Genomic DNA, 20,759 nt, shown 5'->3' on the forward strand with positions numbered 1-20,759 from the left:
TTTATATACATGATTATTCTAGTTTTTAAGGAAATGTAATCTTTTTTTTTATCTGCTAATTGTACTACATAAACATCTAAAATTAATTATGATATACAATAAAAATAATAAAATAATTTTTTCTAGGCATATATAAATTAATAATATTTAAAAAATATATGATATTATTTTATTTTTTGGTGAATTTAAATGTAATAGATTATATCTAATTTTATAAGCATCTAAAACAAGTCAAATGGCCGATAATCAATCTCTTTTTTAATTATTTTTTTTGCTGGTGAATTATATTTTTTTTTGTAGTTTGAACATTTTTTATGTAGTAGTACTTTAATTTCAAATTCCTAGTATCACTTTGATTTTATTATTATTTCTTTGTATGACCTCAAAAAAATTTATTCCTTTTACTAGTTTTCTGGATTTTGTCATTAATTATAAATTCACTTGGTGTGTTATTTCATATGTTATAGTGGAGTACTTATGATCTTGAATCAAAAAGCATATTATAAATGTACGTTCTAGATCCTGATTTCACAATTATGGCCATAATAAGAAAATCTATTATATATTTATATTATATTTTTAATAATTTTTATTTTTTTTTATCCTAAAAATTAAAATAATATGTTATATATTTATATTTTTATGTTTATTTTGAACAAGATTTTTCCCACCAGATAAAAATTTTCTGGTTATGCCTTGATTCCAAGGCGTTACTTTATCGAATTGGAAAAATATTATGAATAAAAATTCTCGCTCAGAGTTTCTTCTATGTTCGCTGGAACGAAAAGTACACTTTAAAATAATAAATTCTTTAATAAACTTTAATGGTCTCAACATTATTAATTTATAGAGGTTTTATTGTACCATTTAGTCCTTGATGTTGTTCAAGAATTAGAGAAATTTAATTCCAAATTCTGTTCAATTCAAAGGTATGATTTTGTCGAAGCCCTCTCAAGCATATCATTCCTTTTACACCATTCCTCATTTCTTGAGTGTGTGATGCAGAGAGACAAATGAGAAAAGCCACTGGAGTTTCTCCTACGTTAATTGTTACTACACATGTAAGAAGATTTTGATGATGGAAGGGGCACGACCGTACCATAAATTAGATGAGGGGATGGCAGTGTGATTCTTGCTTTCTGCAAAAAAATTGTGCTATTCTTAAAGTATAGTTTCCTAGGTTTCCAGTTTACTCTTTCCAAACAAGGATGGCAAGGTCAACTGTCGAGTCTGAAGGGTTCATAAGGCTGATCATTATGTAGCGGTAGTAGCAAATGTGTAGTACATGTAAATATCACTTGTATCCAAACAAACTAAGATTCTGTGTAAATATCGCACTGGGATGCAATAAACAAATTGTACATGCACGACCAAAAATTTCCAAGAATGCTACTCTAAAAATGTGTTGCATCGATTTATTCATTCATCCTTGTTACGACTTCGAGGGGAGCACAACTTCTCCAACCCTCTGCCTAAAGATACTGATAATCCATCCACCTTCTTTCTTTGGTGAGGAAACAACATTCCTTGTATCCCTTTTAGGATGGATTGTCTGAATAAGGACTTCGATTTCCTCCTTTGCTCGTTCAAACACATTTGGACCTTCGACTTCACTGATAGGGGTATTCTCATCAATGTCATCACTCCGTCCATGAGTTTCTTTGCGATGGTGGTGTGATGATTTCTCTGCGTGCTTTAGTGATTCAATATCTTCTTTGGTTTTCTCTGCAAGGTTTGGTGAAATGATAAACTTTTTACTTATGTAGAAACATAGCATTCTGGTTGAAAATATTGATTTTGAAACTATTCGAAGGTGCAGTATGAAAGGAAAGATTACAAGAACATATTGCAACGATACATAAACAAGTTCCATGCCCCCAAACTGACTCTAAAGTTTCTAAATATGATATAAGTTTCATGATTCATACCTGAAGGCAACTCTACCACCTGGCATTTCGAATCATCATCTGCATCGCAATGCCTACAAATTATCCTAGTTTGTTAATAACTGAAGCATGCTTGTCACACTTTCTCGTTGAGAAATCATTTCAAACAAAAGGAGAGCATTTCCTCACCTAGTTTCATTGTTCAAGGCGAATGTTGATTTCTTGATTCCTACTTTGGATGAATTGCTTCTGCAAGAGTATCGAATTCCTCCTTCGCCCTTTCAAACACATCAGGAGCCTTAACATCACTCATAGATGTATTCTCATCAACACCATAATTCAATCCATGCATTTCCTTATGATGATGTTTGTCGTTTTGAAAAACTGATCCATATCTTCTTTCACTCTCTCGAATACATTGGTTGCTTTCACATCTTTTTCCTGCTGGCATGGGACAAAATCAGAATCTGATTAAAAAAAATTAATTCAAGGGTTCCATTCCTGGTGCCCACAATTGATAAATTTTCCAAAAAGAAAAGACAAAAGCAAAAGGGTTAATTTATTTAGATTAATTTCTCGCAAAACCAACATGATCCACAACTACAATCATAATTCCTCGGGGAAAATTGATACAGAAGGACGAATCAGAAGAGATATAAAGAGAATACCTTATTCAGCCCTTCCCATGGAAAGATTAATGGAGTTCTGTCTCCCAGGGAGTGACTAATATCGGGATGCGTGGCAGTTTCTCCGATATGGGGAGAATAAGGAATCAATGACGCGGGATTAAGGTGGGCGAGTCAAGTCAAGTTGTACAATAGTATTATTTAAAAATTATTTAATTTAAAATTGAATCGACTCGAAAACTTTCAATCTGAATTCGAACTCGATTTTGAAATTTTTTTAAACTTATTTCTAAAAAAAATTAAATAAAATTCAAAAAAATAATATTTTAATCTAAACAGATAATAACAAAATATTTTCTATGTATATGATTTAAATTTGAAAGTCTAATGATAAAAAAATATAATATATTTACTAAATCAAATAAATTTTTTTAAAAAAATTAAAAATGTTCAAAATAAATATTTTTCAAACATAAAATATATAAAAATATAAGGAATATTTATTAATTATATATATTTTAAAAAAATTAAAAATTTCGGGTCAACTCGGATCAATCCCAACCCAATTCAATCCGATCAATTTTTTCGCATTAGCTATAGACCGAATCTGAAAATCTCAAACACAAACCTGATTTTTTTGAATTGAACTGTACGAAATTAATGAGTCAAATCTGATTTTGACACCAAAAAGGTGCGCCGGCTTGAGCCAACCAAAAGTAGCAATTGCGCGCCGCACGTACTGTCCCCTCCGTACGCGTGCTTGAGATATATTATTTAAAAATTATTTAATTTGAAATCGAGTCAACTCGAAAACTTTCGACCCGAATTCGAACTTGATTTTGAATCTTTTTTAAACTTTTCTCTAAAGAAAATTAAATAAAATTTAAAAAATAATATTTTAATCTAAACAGATAATAACAAAATATCTTCAATGTACATGATTTAAATTTGAAAGTATAATGGTAGAAAAATATAATATATTTATTAAATCAAATAAACAATTGTTTAAAAATTTAAAATTTTTAAAATAAATATTTTTCAAATATACAATATATAAAAATGTAGGCAATATTTATTAATTATATATATTTTAAAAAAAATATAAATTTTCAGGTCAACTCGAGTCAATCCAAACCAACTTAATCCGATCAGTTTTTTTCGGGTCAACTATCGGCCGAATCCAAAAATCTCAAACCTGATTTTTTTGAATTGAACTATATGGAATTAACGAGTCTAGTCTGATTTTGACACCAAAAGGCAGCGCCGGCTTGAGCCAACCAAAAGTAGCAATTGCGCGCCGCACGTACTGTCCCCTCCGTACGTGTGCTTGAGATATATATGTCCGTGTACATCTTTGAAAAAAAAAATTGCATTAAAATTTATGAGTAATAAAGTAATCCATTTGGCAATATATATATATATATATATATATATATATATATATATATATATATATATATATAAATCAAACCGGTGGTAATTAATTAATAGTTTGAGTTTATCCCAAATAACAAGTAATTCATTACTTTAATTTAATTGCTAAAATGGTCGATATTGTTTGGTGTTGGCGCGTTTTCGTGTCTCATCACCTTTGACTATTCGGACAGCTAAAGCTTTGTCGGTTGACCAGCCCGACCCGATCTCGCATCTATATTAAACAATTGTGTATGTATATATATAAATAATATAAATCATTAATTTTGAACTTACTCAAATTTTTATAAAATAATATAATTCACAGCAAACCAAATATAAGTTAAAAAAAAAACTCCTTGAAATAAAGTAGATCATAACCGTTTAAAAAAAACTAGAATTATTTATGTTTTTTAAGCCAAAATCCTTTGCTTATTTGATTAAAATTTAAAATTATTTAATAATGATATACACGAGAAACCAAAGTTGAAATATGACTATTATCATAACCCCTTGAGCATAATTTGTAGAAGAAAATGAAAAGTATTATAATAAATTCAAAGAGGTTTTAAAAAGTAAATTGCATTTTATCAGCTATTTGACCCAAGGAAAACCCTTTTCGCACTACAAAATTTTCAGCGAGAATCGCATATGTTAGTTTTCTTGAAAGCTGGGTTCGTTGCGTTTGTCCTGATTCTTCATGGAAGCTGCGTTCTGAGGCACACTTTCTTTGACTGACTCTAAATTTTGTACTCTTTGCTTTTCATATTGATTTCAGGCCACTGTTGAGGGGTTTAGCCTCCGAAAGTGCCGAGCTTTGAATTCAATTAATCGGGCTCGTGCTTTGAAAGTGAGTGTGAAGCCTTGAAAAGTCCCGCGATTTTCTGCATTCCCATTTCAAGAAATTTCGTTTTATTTGGGTACGAGAAAAGCATTCGAAGACGACCGTGAACCCGTGTTTGAAGGCCCGTCAGTCAGCCTCAATTTTTTTTTAAATTCATTTCAAGATTTCCACAATCCCACTTAAAAGGCAGGCATATTTAAGGGGGAAGGTGGTGCTCGTTTTTAGGAACATCCACATTTATTGCGAGAAGATTAAAAAGGATACTAGGATTTTGATCTAATCCACCGTCTTTCATTACAGGTGAATTGTTTTTAATCTTTATTTGAAAGCCCTTTAATTGGTTCGAGTTTTCCTTCTTGATTTTTTCAACCCCTAAAATGAGTCACATATGGTATTTTCATTTGGTATTATTAATGGGAAGGATTTATTGCTGCGGGAGTGGAATTTAATAGATTTATCATCAGAACTCACGCCAAGAACGAGAAGTTGGGACTCGGGGACCTTTTACTACAAGCTGATTCGACTATGTTTTTGCATGCCTTAGTTTCACTTTATATCTTAATCCCAGATTTAAGGACTCTGTCAATCATCAACTATCAAGTTTTATTCTCCAGTTCCGTTAATGACGGTTTAGAAAAGAGGTTATGTATGCTGTCTTTTCAAGAATTTTGAAATTGACATGGAGTTCTATAACAAACTGCGCAAGTAAATTAAAGGTCTTGAAATTTTTTTATAACTATATCTATCACTGCTTGTTTCAATTATTCAAGATGTGTCGGAACACAGTTTATCTGCTCTGGAAATTGATTTTTCTATCCTAATTCATGCCATGACATTACGAGCAGAGAGCTTTGGCAAAGCAGATTCTGTAGCCTTCACCATGGCAAAAGGGCGCAACAAGATGAGAAGAAAGAATTGTATTAAGTTGAAGAACTGTGAACCTGCACAGCTAGTACTTGAAACCTCACTTTCATTCAAGGATCTAGTTCAAGATATCAGAAAACCAGGTTCCGATTGTGTTAATTTGGAAAGTAGCACACAAGAGATAGTAACTGCGGCTTCTCTCCCTGAACCGGCCATAATGTTTTCTCCATGCCCCGTTAGCGAGCTTGATGCAGCTGCGGTGAAGCTGCAAAAGGTCTACAAGAGCTATCGGACTCGAAGAAACCTTGCGGATTGTGCAGTTGTTGTAGAGGAGTTGTGGTATGTCCATACAAACTAATAAAAAACTCGGAGTTCAATACTTCAACTTACATAGTTCTTTGACCGTATTTTTTGGTTCTATTCCCGGTTTTTCTTTTTGTAATGCTTCAATCAAGGTAATTGATAATATTTGACATTTCTAGGTGGAAAGCCTTGGACTTTGCGGCTCTCAAACGGAGCTCTGTTTCATTCTTCAATGTTGAGAAACCAGAAACTGCTGTTTCGCGTTGGGCTAGAGCGCGTACCAGAGCAGCCAAGGTATTTATCCTGAAATTGATTCAACTCCTCAAAATAGTTCTCTTTTCTTTACTGAAAGCTCATTATATTTTGTTTCTGTCTGTGTTCATTGTGTGGGGACTGAATGATTGGGTCTCAGTCATAACATGATGCATATGCTCTTAGGCAATATCAAATTTTGACTGGGCCACTTCCTGCTCCCAAACGCTTTTTACACTGTCTATTGGTCTTACAATCTCTAACTCTAAACTAACGATGGAATATCTTTAAATTTCAGGTTGGAAAGGGATTGTCCAAGGATGAGAAGGCTCAGAAACTTGCCCTACAGCACTGGCTTGAAGCAGTAAGCCCTGCAAATCCTTTAAGATCAACAGTCAAATAAAATCATCCCTTGAAAACATCCATAGCAATTTTTACTTCTGCATTCCATGTTTTAGCTACCTTGTATGTATAGATTTTTGCTTCAGTTGGTTTGGCTTCTGATCTAGTGACTCATGCATGCTGCTATATATTTCTGTAGATTGATCCACGCCATCGATACGGACACAATCTACATCTCTATTATGATGTCTGGTTCCAAAGTGAAAGTGCACAACCTTTCTTCTACTGGTAAGTAATCGTTTGATGAAAAAATTACCTTTCTTGCAAGGTACTAGTTGTCTTTTTGAATCCCTCTGATTAACATTTGATATGTGACTGGAAGGTTGGATGTTGGAGATGGAAAAGAAGTAAATCCAGAGAAGTGCTCAAGGACCAATTTGCAACGTCAATGCATCAAATATCTTGGACCAGTAAGTTTCAGCCCATATTTGGTGCGTGCTTTGCATAGTATACAAGGACTGTTTAATTGATTTGTACTTCAATTCTCGACTTTTTCAGAAAGAGAGAGAATCATACGAGGTTGTGATTGAAAACGGGAAACTTGTGTATAAAGAAAGTGGTGCCTTGATCGACACCATTGAGGGCTCAAAATGGATATTTGTTCTTAGCACTACAAGAACTTTGTACGTGGGGCAAAAGAGAAAAGGGTTGTTCCAGCATTCGAGTTTCCTGGCTGGTGGAGCCATTACTGCAGCCGGAAGATTGGTTGCTCATGCGGGTATTCTGGAGGTAAATTAACAACCGTTTCAAGATCGCACAAGATTTTACCCTATAATGAACGGCATACAGCATAATTCTATGCACGAATCTGATAATGTTTGTTAAATCAACAGGCTATTTGGCCATACAGTGGCCACTATCTCCCCACGGAAGAGAATTTTCAAGAATTCCTAAGCTTCCTCGAGGAACACAATGTCGACCTTGTAAACGTAAAGGTAACAGAAAGTTCACTAAGCTTGTAGTCTCGTCTTCTTGATTTTATTAACAATTTGGATCTGCAAAACGAAATCCTCACCCGCATTTTTGTTCAGAGATGTGCAACGGATGATGACCGCCCTCCTCTTGGGATGGATCCATTCGAAGTCTTGAATTCAATACACGTTTGTGACGATGCTATCACGATAAATAAAGATATTCCAATGAGAGAACAAGAAATCACATTAGTGGATCAGAAGGATAATCCGCCTTACAACTTGGCCAGGCGTATGTCCTGCAAATGGAGCACGGGAGCTGGACCCCGTATTGGATGTGTTCGAGAGTACCCTGCAGAGTTACAATTCCGTGCCCTTGAAAAAGTTAACCTTTCGCCCCGTGTGGCATATGGACCTCCTATCAAAGACTATGGTCCAATTCCTTCTCCTCGGCCGAGTCCTAATGTTCGACTGTCTCCGAGGGTGGCATATATGGGACTTCTAAGTCCAAGAACCCCTCCCTGTCCATGCAGCTAACTTATCTAAAAAATGAAGCGGCTGTATTTTATCTGCATAAACGAGCAGATCTCATGTTCAAATTGTATATGGTTCAAATGCATGCCAAATCTTTGTTATTCCTGAAGTTTTGGCTGGGTGGGTATATTAGTTGGCGTGTAGGTTTTTATTCATCATTTATTTATTTATTGTTTAACAAACTTGCTTTCATCTTGTAACAGTGAAGAATATTGATAATCCAGTTTATTCATTATTTTTTTTTATCTCGTCTGACCGGTTCAAATGCTGCAATGTTATCATTATTATTATTTTTGAGCTCGGGACGGAATTGTTATAATTGAGTTTTGAAGCTGAGTCTTTGTTCTCCAAATTCACAATGTTAAGATAAGACTTTGGCCAAATTCCTCTCCAAAAATTAGCTTAAGAGAGACGAGTATTTAAGTCTATATATATACAATTCTCAATCATTTATTGTATATATCTTTTCACGTTTAAGAATGAATGACTAGAGAGTAAAATTTACAAGACATTAGAGTATGATCTATAAGGACAAGACATTAATGGATGATCCATGAAAATAGTCCAACACATAATGATATGTCTTGGTCTGTGATACTATGTTAATATCATGGTTTGAGCTTAACTTCAACTCAGATGAGCTCAAGGGAAAAAATTGTCTAAATTCATATATATATTCTTAAGAACTTAATTCAGTCGAAGTTATAATAAAAAACATTTCTCACGTCCAAGAATAAACCACAAGATATTAGCGGGTGACCCCATTAGATAGAAAAATACATAACAATATGTCTGAACTCTAATACCGTGTTAAAATTAAGATTTTGTCGAACTCGATCTTAAAATCTAAATATAATAGATAAAGATTGTCCAAATCAATACATATAATTCTCGCACTTTTTTTGTCAGATGATTGATCATGTTGTGTTTTTTATAGAGTTGTGTTATTTCAAAAGAGGTAAAGGTGAATCCCACTCGTTTTGACGGGATAAATAATTTGATTGCAATATAATAAATAATAGTATTTACATTCACATTTAATATATTTTTTCAGAATTATAGAAAGTTAATAAATATCATAGTATAGTTAGTCATGCCACGATTAATTTATTTTTAATAAGATATGAGAGCAAGATAAAAATTAAATTATTAAGAAAAATAAATTCATGCCTCAAGTTTTTCATCACATATTATTATAAAACTTTTTAGATTGCTTATAACTGATTATATATTGAAATTTAATTTTTAAATATTTCAAAAAAATTTAAAAAATTATTAATATAATAACTAAAATTATAAATAATAAAAACAACCATACAAAACTTTCACATTCTAATGTTACAAGGAAAAAAACCATGTACTTTTTTTCATATTGAATTTATACATCTTATAAGACAAGACATATTGAAGAAGATGTATAAAATAAAAACAAAGTGAAAATCAAATATAAATTTTAATATATATTAGCTTTTTTGCACATGTGATGTGTTTGTGTACAATTTTTTTTATAATTATCGAGAGACTAAATAGAAATTTGACAAATTTTCAAGAGACTGAATTGCTATTTAAATTGTTATGATAAAAAAATAAAAACAAAAGTGTTTATTGAAATTTAAAAAAATAAAAAAAACAAAAGCGTAATATTGATATTAGATACAAACAAAATTAGAAGAGTAAAAAAACAGAGCAAGAGGTCGTTTTTATTTTTATTATAAAAATTCTTTTTTTTAAAAAATAATATTATCAAGATTTTAATAATAATGATAGATTAAAATTAGTAGTTTTATATTTAGGGACCTTAAAAAAACGTCACGTGACATGTCAAGTTTCGCCAGGTTGGACTCGTGAATCGAACCCCTCGAACACGCTTGTTTTGAACGCGTGACTCACACGCGGAATTTTCTTTTTGGATCTAAGCTTCATCACACACATCACAGAGTAAATACTTTCTTCCATTTTTTTTCCTCACCGGCTTGAAACCTAACCCTAGTTATGGCAGTGTCAAGGAGAAAATCCATCATCTTTTAGCAGATTTTTTAACTACCGAGAAACGGAGCCCGAAAATCTTCGATACCTTCTCTTATGGGTCGATATGAAGTCAGATTGGGAATGAATTTCATGTAGCTGGAGGAAAACTTAAAAATTAGGGTTCTCAATTATGGAGCCGCGAGTGGGGAATAAGTATCGACTCGGGCGGAAAATAGGCAGCGGATCTTTTGGGGAGATATACCTAGGTGCAGTTTCTACGATTTTGTTTTCAAAATTTTCTCACTTTGGTTCGTTGTCGATTGATTGTATCGTCGTTTGATGCAGGGACGAATTTTCAGACTAATGAGGAGGTGGCAATTAAGCTCGTGAGTTCTTTGAATTTTTAAGTCCAAATTTATTTATTTTTTTATCAACGTAAAATCTAGCGGTGAGTTCGGAATCATGGTGCCTAATTGCTTGTGCAAGTCATATTCCGTTTGATTTCTAACATTTTAGAGATGCTGCAAAATGGAATGAAATTAAGATTATATCTTCAAGGACATTTGAGGAAAAATGTTCAGGCACACATTTCTTTCGTGGTTTCCTTGTGTTTTTTGTAGGGAGTCTAAGAGACAAACATTTCTTAGGAGTTAATATTCTCTAATTCGAGCGGGAAAAGATATGATAATTAAGATCTCTGTCATTCTTTTGGAAGTTTCGTGTCTTGAGAAGTATCATATATGCTTAATAATACATTTTTTGAGTAAATTTTCGTTTTTTCCGGGGTTTCGCAGCACAATACATCAAGTCACTGCTTGATGCTTAATCATATATATGTTTTGGAATGGAAAAGAAAATTATCCTCAGGAGTGACGTGTGGTTTGTGGTTTCATATTATTCAAGAATTTAGTGAGCTTGGTACGATTTTCTCTGTGTTACGAGTTTCAGATTTTTTGGAAGTAAGTTAGAATGTTCTCACTGACTTGACCACATGAAGCTGGGATGATTGGTGATGTGTATACTTGGTTCTTATAATTTTGTTGTGGTTCTTGGTAGTAAGGGGAAAGAAGGTTGCAATTTAGATGAATTTGCCCCCTAACATGTAGACGTTTCGCTTTTTTCTCAGTGTCTGTAGAGGAACAGATATAACAGAAGGTGTGGAACTGCTCTACTCTGCAGCGCAACTGCCAAATTTTGCACTATGTTTTATAGTAGTTTTATCGTGGACTCTTTAGACATTAATTTTTTTTTATACATGGCCTTTCTATTTTCTACCGGGCACTAGTTTGATGTGAACCCTTGGTAGTTTTTCATCAAATTGATTAGATATAAACTAATACGTTATACCCCTTATCTCAATATATGTATAACGTATTGATATACATATAGATCCACCAACTTTAGGTATCTATTGATACTACCCTATTTGAAACTAGCTATAATTTATTAATCCATAGATCTTTTTCTGCAGGTATCGTAGTTTTTTCCTTTAGAAATTACATGCCATACCATATTTCTCGAAAGAAATAAATATGTGTTATGCTACAAGTATTAGTTGAAAAAAAGCATATAAGTTAACTCTTGAGTTGATGAAACTGTTTATCGTGTCTCATTAAGAGTTTATATGTTGATGGCCGATCATGACAAGACTATTAGTTCTCCTCATGAATAGTATTTCAACAATTTTCTGTGCAAGCACAGTTGATAGTGTTATTACATGATTGCAGAGCCTTGAAGTATTGCAAGCATCATTCTTTTATGTTGCTATGTATTTCTTTTGAACAGGAAAACTAATCTACAGGGGAAGGGTTTGGGTATGTCTCTTAAAATATTTGATCATTATGTGTTGATGGGGTCGAGAATTAACAGATAAAATGTGATATCAATGTTCCAGCTATTTGTTATGAAGAAAACCATTAACCCTTGTTTGTTTTAAGCTACCTTTTCTTCCCACTTGTTTTTCTTTTATTTTTTATTTTTTTAGGAGTAGTTGTATGTCTTGAAATATCTCTTTTAATGAGGTCCGTTTTCTGACATCTACAGGAAAATGTGAAGACAAAACATCCACAATTGCTATATGAGTCAAAGTTGTACAGAATTTTACAGGGCGGAAGTAATGCTTTATTAAGAATATCTTATCATTGTTGATCTAATCACGGACTTCTCTCATAAACTATATTTGACGGTTGTCATGGTTGTAATTCCATCACTTTCATCAACTTTCAGCTGGCATACCAAATGTAAAATGGTTTGGTGTGGAAGGTGATTACAATGTTTTAGTTATGGACTTGCTTGGACCCAGCCTTGAGGATCTATTCAATTTTTGTACTAGGAAACTTTCTCTGAAGACTGTTCTCATGCTTGCAGATCAAATGGTTAATCCTTTATTTTATGTTGTTTTGGTCCACACTAATTTATGAATAATTACGTAGCAGCGTTTTAATACAGATTCCAGAAATTGTTGTAATAAGCTATCTCAAATATTAATGTCAGATTAATCGTGTTGAATTTGTCCATTCTAAGTCATTTCTACATCGGGACATCAAACCAGATAATTTCCTCATGGGATTGGGACGGCGTGCAAATCAGGTCACTGCTTGCTGCTATTCTTCATTTTATTTGGACATTTCTATTAGAACACATATCTGATGTATCATGCTATTTTGACAATGATGCTAGGTATATGTCATTGATTTTGGTCTGGCTAAGAAATACAGAGACAGTTCAACCCACCAACATATTCCTTACAGGTGAGATGAAAATCAGTTACTTTTTGTCGGTAACCGTTGCGTAGATGCCACTTGTTGCATTTGTGCTTCAAATATGAAAAGGTTTATATTCCTTTCTTGTTTTCACTTTCACTTTATGTTAAATTGGTTTATAGGATTTTTAGCTCTTTGAGATATCTTGAGGCACTTAGCTCCATGGTCATACGTGACTTGTTGGCCCTTGAATTTGCATGTGAATCACCAATTTGTAACCCGACATTTTTTATTTTAGAATTATACTGCGAGTGCTTTTCATTGATTAATTTTTTCCCTCTTTCAGTGGCTTATCAACTGAATACACCGACCATTGCACGAAAATGTATTCTGATGACAATCTAGAAATTAGATACATAAATACAAATTTGATACAAATCAACTTGTTTGCTTCTCAGTTTTCATTTGCAGATCGCGTCGTATTCAATTCTATGCTGGATATTTTTTTCTGAAATCAGTATTTCTGCATATGTGATTGTTTCTTAATCTTTGTTTTGAGTTACATCTATCTTGACTGTAGGGAGAACAAAAACTTAACTGGAACTGCACGATATGCCAGCATGAATACTCACCTGGGCATTGGTAAATGATTGTTTCTTTTCTACCCTTCTATCTATTTGATTCATGAACTCATGTTATTTAAATTTCCCGCTTCCTGAATTTTTCTTCATGCGCTGTATAGAGCAAAGCAGGAGAGATGATTTGGAATCACTTGGATATGTCCTCATGTACTTTTTGAGAGGAACGTAAGTATTACTTAAAATCATAGTCATCATGGTTCTTATACCGCAATAGCTGTCCTGTGACATGTGCACTGCGTAGTCTTCCTTGGCAGGGATTAAAAGCAGGCACTAAGAAACAGAAATATGAGAAAATTAGCGAGAAAAAGGTTTCAACTTCTATTGAGGTAGTTTACGATGAACATTATAATTTGGATGTACTCGGTAATAGTTATATGCCTGTTTAACGATTGAGTTACTTTTTTCCAGTCGCTTTGCCGGGGTTATCCAACTGAGTTTGCATCATATTTTCATTATTGTCGTGCACTGCGTTTTGAGGACAAACCTGATTATGCGTATTTGAAGAGAATATTCCGCGATCTTTTCATTCGTGAAGGTTGACATATCTTCTCTTGAAAAGTTTTACCTTCACTCCTCAATTCTTTTCATGTTTGCAGTTGTACTAAGAAAGCTGATAAATAGTAGATTACTATCCCTTTTTTTGCAGGTTTTCAATTTGATTATATTTTTGATTGGACTATTTTGAAGTGTCAGCAATCACAGATGGCTGCTCCTCCATCCCGAGCTCTTGTAAGTGAAAGAGGCTGAGATTTCATTGAGTCGTGATTTCCATTTTATGCTTTTTTTATGTCTTCTTGTTTCAGGGGCCGAGTACTGGAACGAGCTTTGGACTCCCCCCTGCAATTCCCAATGTTGAACGTCACCTAGGTTCATACACTTGGATTTGTCCTTTGGTCATCTTTCTTAGACATAATTCATTGTGATTTATTTAGACAGTTTAAGTTAGAAACAATTTACCTCGCTGCATATGTTTGTTATTGATCTTTCTTTGGGTATATGACTATATGTTGATTCGACATCATGGATAGTTTCTGGCACACATTTGGGTAAATTTTTTTATCTTTTTAACTTTGCTGTAGGTGAGGAAGAGGGGAGACAAGGTGCCACCACTTCTTCAGCAGATCCAACTAGAACGAGAAGTTCTAGACAAATTGTTAATGCTGGCAGCTTCTCTAGACAAAAGAGCCCAGTGGCAAACGATTCAACAAGCAAGGATGTTATGGTATAAATTTACTTCCCACGATTGACTTGTAGATTACAGCTCTGTTCTTGTTATTGTACTTGTAGAGTGCAATAGGCGTTGCAGGCCAGCTAGAATACTTGGTGTTGAACTTTGGAAATGCATATCGAGTTATTTGTTTATTCGTCATCTTTTGGGGCACTTTGTAGGCTAGGAGTTGAAAGAGAACTTGAAAGTAAAGGCTATCGTGAGTAAAAAAATAGTTAAACTAGCAAATCCACGTTGGCTTTTTAAATACCACACTAAATGGAATACTTTGTACAGCAGTGTTGAACAATTTGAAGATATGCTGGGTATACCACTTTTGGGGTTTAGGCAGCCAAATCTAGTATTTATGACGGAGGGTGAAATTTGGACCAATTCCCCAACTTTTTCTGGTTCTGATGTGCCGATTTCCTGGTTCACATCTTATCTTGGGTAAAATGAATGATTACATGGTGTGTATAAATTTAGATAGTCATGCATTTTCAAATTTCAGTCATATCACCTAGACAAGCTGTCTTACATTAGTCTAACTTCTTTGGTGGTTTGCAGTTGTCTAGCTCCACTTTCTTCGGAAAGTCCAGCGGATCGCTGAGACGGGGAGTTATATCCGGAACCCGAGACACTTCCACTATGGGAAATGATTCTGATCCTTCCCGTTCTCGTACCCCCGAGGCTAGCACAGCCACTGTAAACAAAATCTCAATTGGACAGAGAAGCTCACCCATTGTTATGTCATCTGAACCAAAATATACTTCTTATGGGAGGACTAATTACGACTCTGCAATAAAGGGTATTGAGAGCCTGCGTTTTGAGGATGAAGGAAGGATTGATGAAGATAGAAATCATCCTTGATGTAATAAAATATGAAGCTATCTATTTATCGAATAGTGTCGTAGTCAAGAGGTAAAGTTTAAAAGACTCTTGGTAATTCTCCTAGGAACAGATTTGATTTCAAAATCTCAAGGCTGTCCATATTTGTGCTTGTGAGGATGTATAGAGCTGATATATACACGAGAGAATTGCACGAGAGAGTTCTTAGTTGATTACATTTGGGTGTTACTGAGTTGTAAAATTGACCATCGTAATCTTTTTTTTTCACAAAGTTATTCCTCTGTCCAAGTTTAGATAAATGGACTCAATTTAAGCTTCGAATGTAACCCTATTTTAAGTATTTGAGAAGCTCGATGCTTTAAGTACTTCCAACTTGTCTCGTTATGGGCTTGTTTTTTTTGTTTGTCTTTTCTTTTTTGTTTTTTATTTTTTGTTTTTTTTTTATGTGGAGTTTGTTTTTGCTGCTTCGTCAGGCTACAAAATGCACTGTCCTGACTCCTGAGGTAATGTAATTAAAGAATGCGTGAGATGTAAATTTTGTTGTATAAAACACCACAGTGAGCTAAGATAATTGATCCAACAACGATAGCACCTAGCACCAGAAATATATTGTTTTTCTGTTTTTCGGATAAAATAAAAATATTACATGTTCTGGATCACCTCTTCTCGGAGAAACAGTTATGAACAAGCACGAGTACAAAATAACAGGTGTTTAGAATACAGTAGCATGAAACAAAAAGCGAAAATGAGACAATGGAAAGGCATGCATCCAAATTAAGCTAAATAATAGAATAAGACAATAAATGAAACATCAATTCATCCTGACAAACATAATATAACACAAAATTCAAACTCAAAGAATAACAATAATAATAGACAATAAATTAAAGACAGCTCACAATATGTATCCATATAATGATTACAAAAAAAAAAAAAAAAATTAAAAACAAGTCACGATACATAACAACTCCGGATATGGACAATACACGACTCCTTTTAATAGAATATTAGATTTAACGTAAAAGAAGTAAAGGAAGATTCTCTTCAAGTAAGAAAACCGCATCCATCGATTGAACATTGCATTAATGTAGCGACCTACACATTTTGTTTAAACTTATATGAAAATCATGTAAATGAACCAAAGCAGGTTATCATAGACGCCAAAAATCTCATATTCCACCTGTTTAAGCTACTTTTTGTCGCTTATTTCCACATAATGCCCAAGCTAACATCAGAACAAAACTCAAGGACGAAACAGAATAGTATCACAATTAAAAAACTATTTTGACTCTGTCAGCTATCTATTTGGACAAGTTAAACCCATTTTTTCTCTACGTGTAGACCATACAAAACACAATCCGGAGCAGATCATGCTCATGCCTGAATGCAATCTCCGTATAACGTGCAAAAATTGAATTCAATTGATTGGGACTTCTTTTTCATTTTACTTAACAATATCTATCAAACTTAAACCACAAGAAGGGAAAATATATGAACCCGTAATTTATATGCCGAACCTTGTTGTTTGAAGCGTGGCAAGTGGAGGTCCTGCACTGGAGAAGTACATCGCAAGATCAACATCAATGTCATCGTACTTGGTAATGAAGGGGTGCACCTATTTTTATGAAAATATATAATCGTTACTAGTTCCAAAAGAATAAATTTTAAGATGAGCAGAGCAGTTAGCATGCAGTACCATAAGTTCATTTGCTGACAATCTATCTTTGGGATCCTTTTGTATGCTGAGAAAATCAAAATCCACAAAATGACATGTGTGCTAGAAAGGCAAAGCTAATAAAAAGATTCAGAAATGATATTATATAAATTACCAGGGTTTTGTAAGTATTACACCTTCTCGGAGTCATAAATTAATAGAAAATTAAAACAAACACTTAGTTTAATATTTACCATGAAGAAATAAATGAACAAAACTCGGGAGAAAATAAATCAGAAGGCGCAGAAGGTGCCGGTTGATTGACAATGGTGTCCATCAATTCATAGACATTTATCCATCCACCTGGCTGTGGTGAGGAGTATGGAAAATGCCCAATTGAACATTCAAGAAGAACCAAACCAAGGCTCCAGATGTCGCTTCTGTATCCATGGGTGCATCCCAAGATTCTCTCAGGCTAAAACACGAAGATGGAAAGGTAAAGAGTATTGGTCATACATGAAGGTAAACCGCCAAAATCCATAATATGATGAAATGTGATTATATTTCATTTAGAAGGAACCAAATGCATGTGTGCCATAAATGAATGCTCCCTTTGGGAAGTATATACTCGTACTATTTGCTCACATGATAAAATTTTCACAAGATAAAGTTATAATATCTTGATTTTCCATAAGGTCTCAACTGAGATTATTATTTGCAAAGAACTTTCCTCAATGGCACATCATCGTAGATTCAAAATTATGACAAATTGACAAATCAACCACAGCAAGGGAGCGGGAGCATCTAAAAACAAGATAAAACGAGTACCATTCACAGTAAAAAATTTGATTAGGATGAGAAGCATTATACTCACAGACATATAGTTGTACGTGCCAACAAAGGTGTTGGCCAAGCCTGATGTGCTAGCCAGAATTGCGCTGACCCCAAAATCGGTGATTTTTACTTCACCTCTGTGGTTTACAAGCAAATTTGATGGCTTCAGATCCCTGTGAATGACATGTCTTTTATGATGAAGATACCACAAACCTTTGAGTACCTATGATGTCACCAGAATTTGGAGAGACTTTTATATTACTAGCGCTTGAGAAACATTTGTTGGCTAAGGATCAGAAGCAAAATGCATATGTTACCTGTTTACAAATTGCAGCAAGATACGGTTCCGGAATCTTATTAACCTTCTTCAGAAAATCTGCAAGTGATCCCCCATCCATGTACTCCAAGACTATAGAGATTGCACCATTGTCGTAGAAGGAATGATAGCAAACTACAACATAGGGACACTGGGATAACTGAAAAATTTTCAGTTCTTGCGCAATATGCTTTCTAGCTGACTCTTCAATATTCATTTGAATAACCTGAATCAAGAGTTAAATTTTAAAAGGAAACTGAATTTAGTGACACACACAGATTAAGTGGCATATTCTAAAGAACTCTCTATAATCTTATCTAATCTATATACCTATCAGAATTTCATTTTTCCATCTCTTTCATGTCTTTGTTCTATCATTTTCATAGATTATTTTAGTGTAGCATTAATCTTTTCTTAACCAGAGTAAGGAAAACGTATATTTTAAGCATCTCAATGATCATGAAGCATGGTATATATGTGTGTGTGTGTGTGTGTGTACCTTGAGAGCGAAAAATTGACCGGTCCATTTATGTTGCACCAAGCGCACAATACCACCATTTCCCTTGCCAATAACTTGGATCGCTTCAAAGTCAGATAAGCACAACTGGTTTTCTGATGGCTGTATTAATTTTGGCTGAAAGAAATTCAAACCATGCAAAATTTAAAGCATGTTTCCATAGCGGCCATGCGGTTTCAACTATTCATAGAAATCGTTCTAGCAGTGGCACAAAAGATTAAATTCATTAAGTTAGGGGCAGTAGAAATTCATGATTTCACGTGTGTTGCTACATAATTGCAAAATTCAATTGATGGATGAGGTTTTCCTCGATTGACCCCTTACTTGATGATGGAATAGAAGAGAATCTCTTGTTCTTCGTTTACCTCTTTCATGTTAAATTTGTGATTGTGATTAAAGGGTAGAGAGAGGATCAAACTCCTCATTATATTTTAAAGGCGTGCATCCTTTCATTAAATAAGAAATACAATAGCATATTTGTCAAATCAATTATTAGCTCATGTGGCCATAATCTTACACAGCAAACCAATAATTAAAAACTAAAAATCAGATTACACCAAGGAACGCCTAAAGTAAAGATCCATCAAGCATACTCACAATAGGCTCAAACTTTTCAAAGTTTTCGTTCTTTTTAAAACAAAAAGCACTGAATTTGGCTCTTCTGCAGGTCTGCCTACTTCAGAACCAGACAATAGATATCAAAGAAAGGAAAAATAGCCCAAAGACTAAACAATGAAGCAATACATAAAAGGTTGTATGACAGTGACAGATCTCCATAGCAATAAAAGTTTGTTCTTATAAAACATTGCATTGATATTTTCAAGAATCGCAAAAAGAGGAAATATCAAAGCAGAAAGCAATATGTTCATACAGTCTCAACTTCAGTCTTGGAGACAACACGAATTCCATCAGCATTAACTAGCAGATCACCATCCTTAAAAGTTCCTGATTCAGTCCTGTATAAAACCAAATAAAAACGAAACCCATTCTAAAAATAACCTTAAATTTAGTAAACACAAAGATTAATTACAGGAATTTGGACAGAGAATCCTCATCAGGAGGAGGAATGGTGAGCTTCAGGTTAGCTGCCAAAGCCCCTTTGTTCATTATTTCCCTTCTTCTCGAGCAAACAATCATGTACCTTTACTCTTCGTGTTTCAATATTCTTCTTTTATACTCTTTTCTGGGTTTTCTGCTCGATTAGCAAAGGTGCCATCTTTATATTGACTGGGGAAAAGTCATTTAAAAATTCCAAAAAGAAACTCTGAAGTTGGTTGAATTCCAATTTGGACAGACCCACAGACAAGCGAGTTTATTTTATCGTCTTTGTCAACAGATGAAAATGGGAACACTGGATTCTTCACCACTTCCAATTGCTCCTTCCCATTATCCCACATATGGCTACTTATATCTAATATTTTTATGTTGATTGTTTTTTTATTTTTTAATTTAGTGTTTTTATGATAAATTTTTTATATTAATATCATTTAAAAAATAAAAATTTGGATAAAAACTGAAAAAAAATACTAATAGTTTTATTTTTTTAGAAAGTGAATATGACAATTATAAATAAATATATAGATTTGCTAAAATTGATTTTTATACATTTTTTATCAAATGAAAATAGAAAACTTTTATAATTTTAGAGTGATATTATTGATATTTAAAAAATTAATAATGACATCAAAGTTTGTTATTTTGGATATTTTAAATTTATTAATAATATAGTATAAATATAATAGAAATCTAACAAATTGTTTTATTTGAAAAACAATATATATATTTACATAATAAATATATATACTCAAAATAATCGGTTAACACGAAAGGTCTATTGTTTTAAAGACAAAGAGGTCCTATCAAATCGGGCATTCTATTTAATAAAATACATATTTACATAATAAATATATATAATCAAAATAATCCGTTAACACGAAAGATATATTGTTTTAGTGACAAATCGTACACTCTATATATAATAAAATACATCAAAAAAAATTCCCTTTTAAGTTGTTCGTAACATATAGCATAGATAT

The 20,759-nt window shown here is 33.5% G+C and overlaps 3 protein-coding genes and 1 long non-coding RNA gene across 8 annotated transcripts; 2 read left to right on the forward strand and 2 right to left on the reverse strand.

Annotated features, from left to right (window-relative positions):
* Nucleotides 1-1,274: 1,274 nt before the first annotated feature.
* On the reverse strand, nt 1,275-2,680 carry LOC140804378 (uncharacterized). 3 transcript variants are annotated; one of them, XR_012112168.1, is made up of 4 exons: nt 2,555-2,680; nt 2,076-2,327; nt 1,929-1,981; nt 1,275-1,725 (listed from the first exon to the last, which is right to left on the reverse strand). It is a non-coding gene; the product is annotated as an uncharacterized lncRNA (long non-coding RNA). The 3 variants fall into 3 exon arrangements; XR_012112169.1 differs by having other exon boundaries at nt 2,076-2,330; nt 2,555-2,678; XR_012112167.1 differs by lacking the exon at nt 2,555-2,680 and having other exon boundaries at nt 2,076-2,545.
* A 1,850-nt stretch (nt 2,681-4,530) lies between these two features.
* LOC140804376 (IQ domain-containing protein IQM1-like) lies at nt 4,531-8,276 on the forward strand. Of its 3 annotated transcripts, none has more exons than XM_073160366.1 (9): nt 4,531-5,069; nt 5,615-5,972; nt 6,116-6,230; nt 6,487-6,552; nt 6,730-6,818; nt 6,913-7,000; nt 7,089-7,319; nt 7,424-7,525; nt 7,622-8,276. In XM_073160366.1, exons 2-9 carry the CDS (start codon nt 5,650-5,652, stop codon nt 8,036-8,038), a joined length of 1,431 nt encoding a protein of 476 aa, XP_073016467.1. In that variant the 5' UTR covers nt 4,531-5,069; nt 5,615-5,649; the 3' UTR covers nt 8,039-8,276. The 3 variants fall into 3 exon arrangements, with proteins under 3 accessions (XP_073016467.1, XP_073016468.1, XP_073016466.1); XM_073160367.1 differs by having other exon boundaries at nt 4,531-4,890; XM_073160365.1 differs by lacking the exon at nt 4,531-5,069 and having other exon boundaries at nt 5,114-5,972.
* Nucleotides 8,277-9,951: 1,675 nt separating this feature from the next.
* Nucleotides 9,952-15,750, forward strand: LOC140804377 (casein kinase 1-like protein 12). The gene is made up of 14 exons (XM_073160368.1): nt 9,952-10,269; nt 10,349-10,389; nt 12,047-12,116; nt 12,230-12,378; nt 12,497-12,592; nt 12,683-12,753; nt 13,286-13,347; nt 13,448-13,511; nt 13,588-13,672; nt 13,755-13,881; nt 13,993-14,075; nt 14,150-14,213; nt 14,426-14,568; nt 15,121-15,750. The coding sequence occupies exons 1-14, from the start codon at nt 10,194-10,196 to the stop codon at nt 15,421-15,423; spliced, it is 1,434 nt and encodes a 477-aa protein (XP_073016469.1). The 5' UTR covers nt 9,952-10,193; the 3' UTR covers nt 15,424-15,750.
* Nucleotides 15,751-16,263: 513 nt separating this feature from the next.
* Nucleotides 16,264-20,091, reverse strand: LOC140805123 (mitogen-activated protein kinase kinase SIPKK-like). Its single transcript, XM_073161324.1, has 9 exons — nt 19,754-20,091; nt 19,595-19,679; nt 18,706-18,840; nt 18,208-18,432; nt 17,931-18,113; nt 17,311-17,531; nt 17,099-17,144; nt 16,920-17,017; nt 16,264-16,497 (listed from the first exon to the last, which is right to left on the reverse strand). Exons 1-9 carry the CDS (start codon nt 19,858-19,860, stop codon nt 16,485-16,487), a joined length of 1,113 nt encoding a protein of 370 aa, XP_073017425.1. The 5' UTR covers nt 19,861-20,091; the 3' UTR covers nt 16,264-16,484.
* Nucleotides 20,092-20,759: the final 668 nt, after the last annotated feature.

The sequence above is a fragment of the Primulina eburnea genome, chromosome 11, assembly GCF_022965805.1.
Source record: "Primulina eburnea isolate SZY01 chromosome 11, ASM2296580v1, whole genome shotgun sequence".
NCBI lineage: Eukaryota > Viridiplantae > Streptophyta > Magnoliopsida > Lamiales > Gesneriaceae > Primulina > Primulina eburnea.

Coding starts and splice junctions, on each gene's coding strand:
- LOC140804377 (XM_073160368.1), top strand. CDS start 10,194: ATGGAGCCGCGAGTGGGGAATAAGTATCGACTCGGGCGGAAAATAGGC. Junction 12,593..12,682: donor TGGGACGGCGTGCAAATCAG/GTCACTGCTTGC, acceptor CAATGATGCTAG/GTATATGTCATTGATTTTGG. Junction 12,754..13,285: donor CACCAACATATTCCTTACAG/GTGAGATGAAAA, acceptor TCTTGACTGTAG/GGAGAACAAAAACTTAACTG.
- LOC140804376 (XM_073160365.1), top strand. CDS start 5,599: ATGACATTACGAGCAGAGAGCTTTGGCAAAGCAGATTCTGTAGCCTTC. Junction 7,001..7,088: donor GCATCAAATATCTTGGACCA/GTAAGTTTCAGC, acceptor CGACTTTTTCAG/AAAGAGAGAGAATCATACGA. Junction 7,320..7,423: donor CTCATGCGGGTATTCTGGAG/GTAAATTAACAA, acceptor TTAAATCAACAG/GCTATTTGGCCATACAGTGG.
- LOC140805123 (XM_073161324.1), bottom strand. CDS start 19,860: ATGATTGTTTGCTCGAGAAGAAGGGAAATAATGAACAAAGGGGCTTTG. Junction 18,114..18,207: donor TTGCTGCAATTTGTAAACAG/GTAACATATGCA, acceptor GTGACATCATAG/GTACTCAAAGGTTTGTGGTA. Junction 17,145..17,310: donor TGTTCATTTATTTCTTCATG/GTAAATATTAAA, acceptor TGATTTTCTCAG/CATACAAAAGGATCCCAAAG.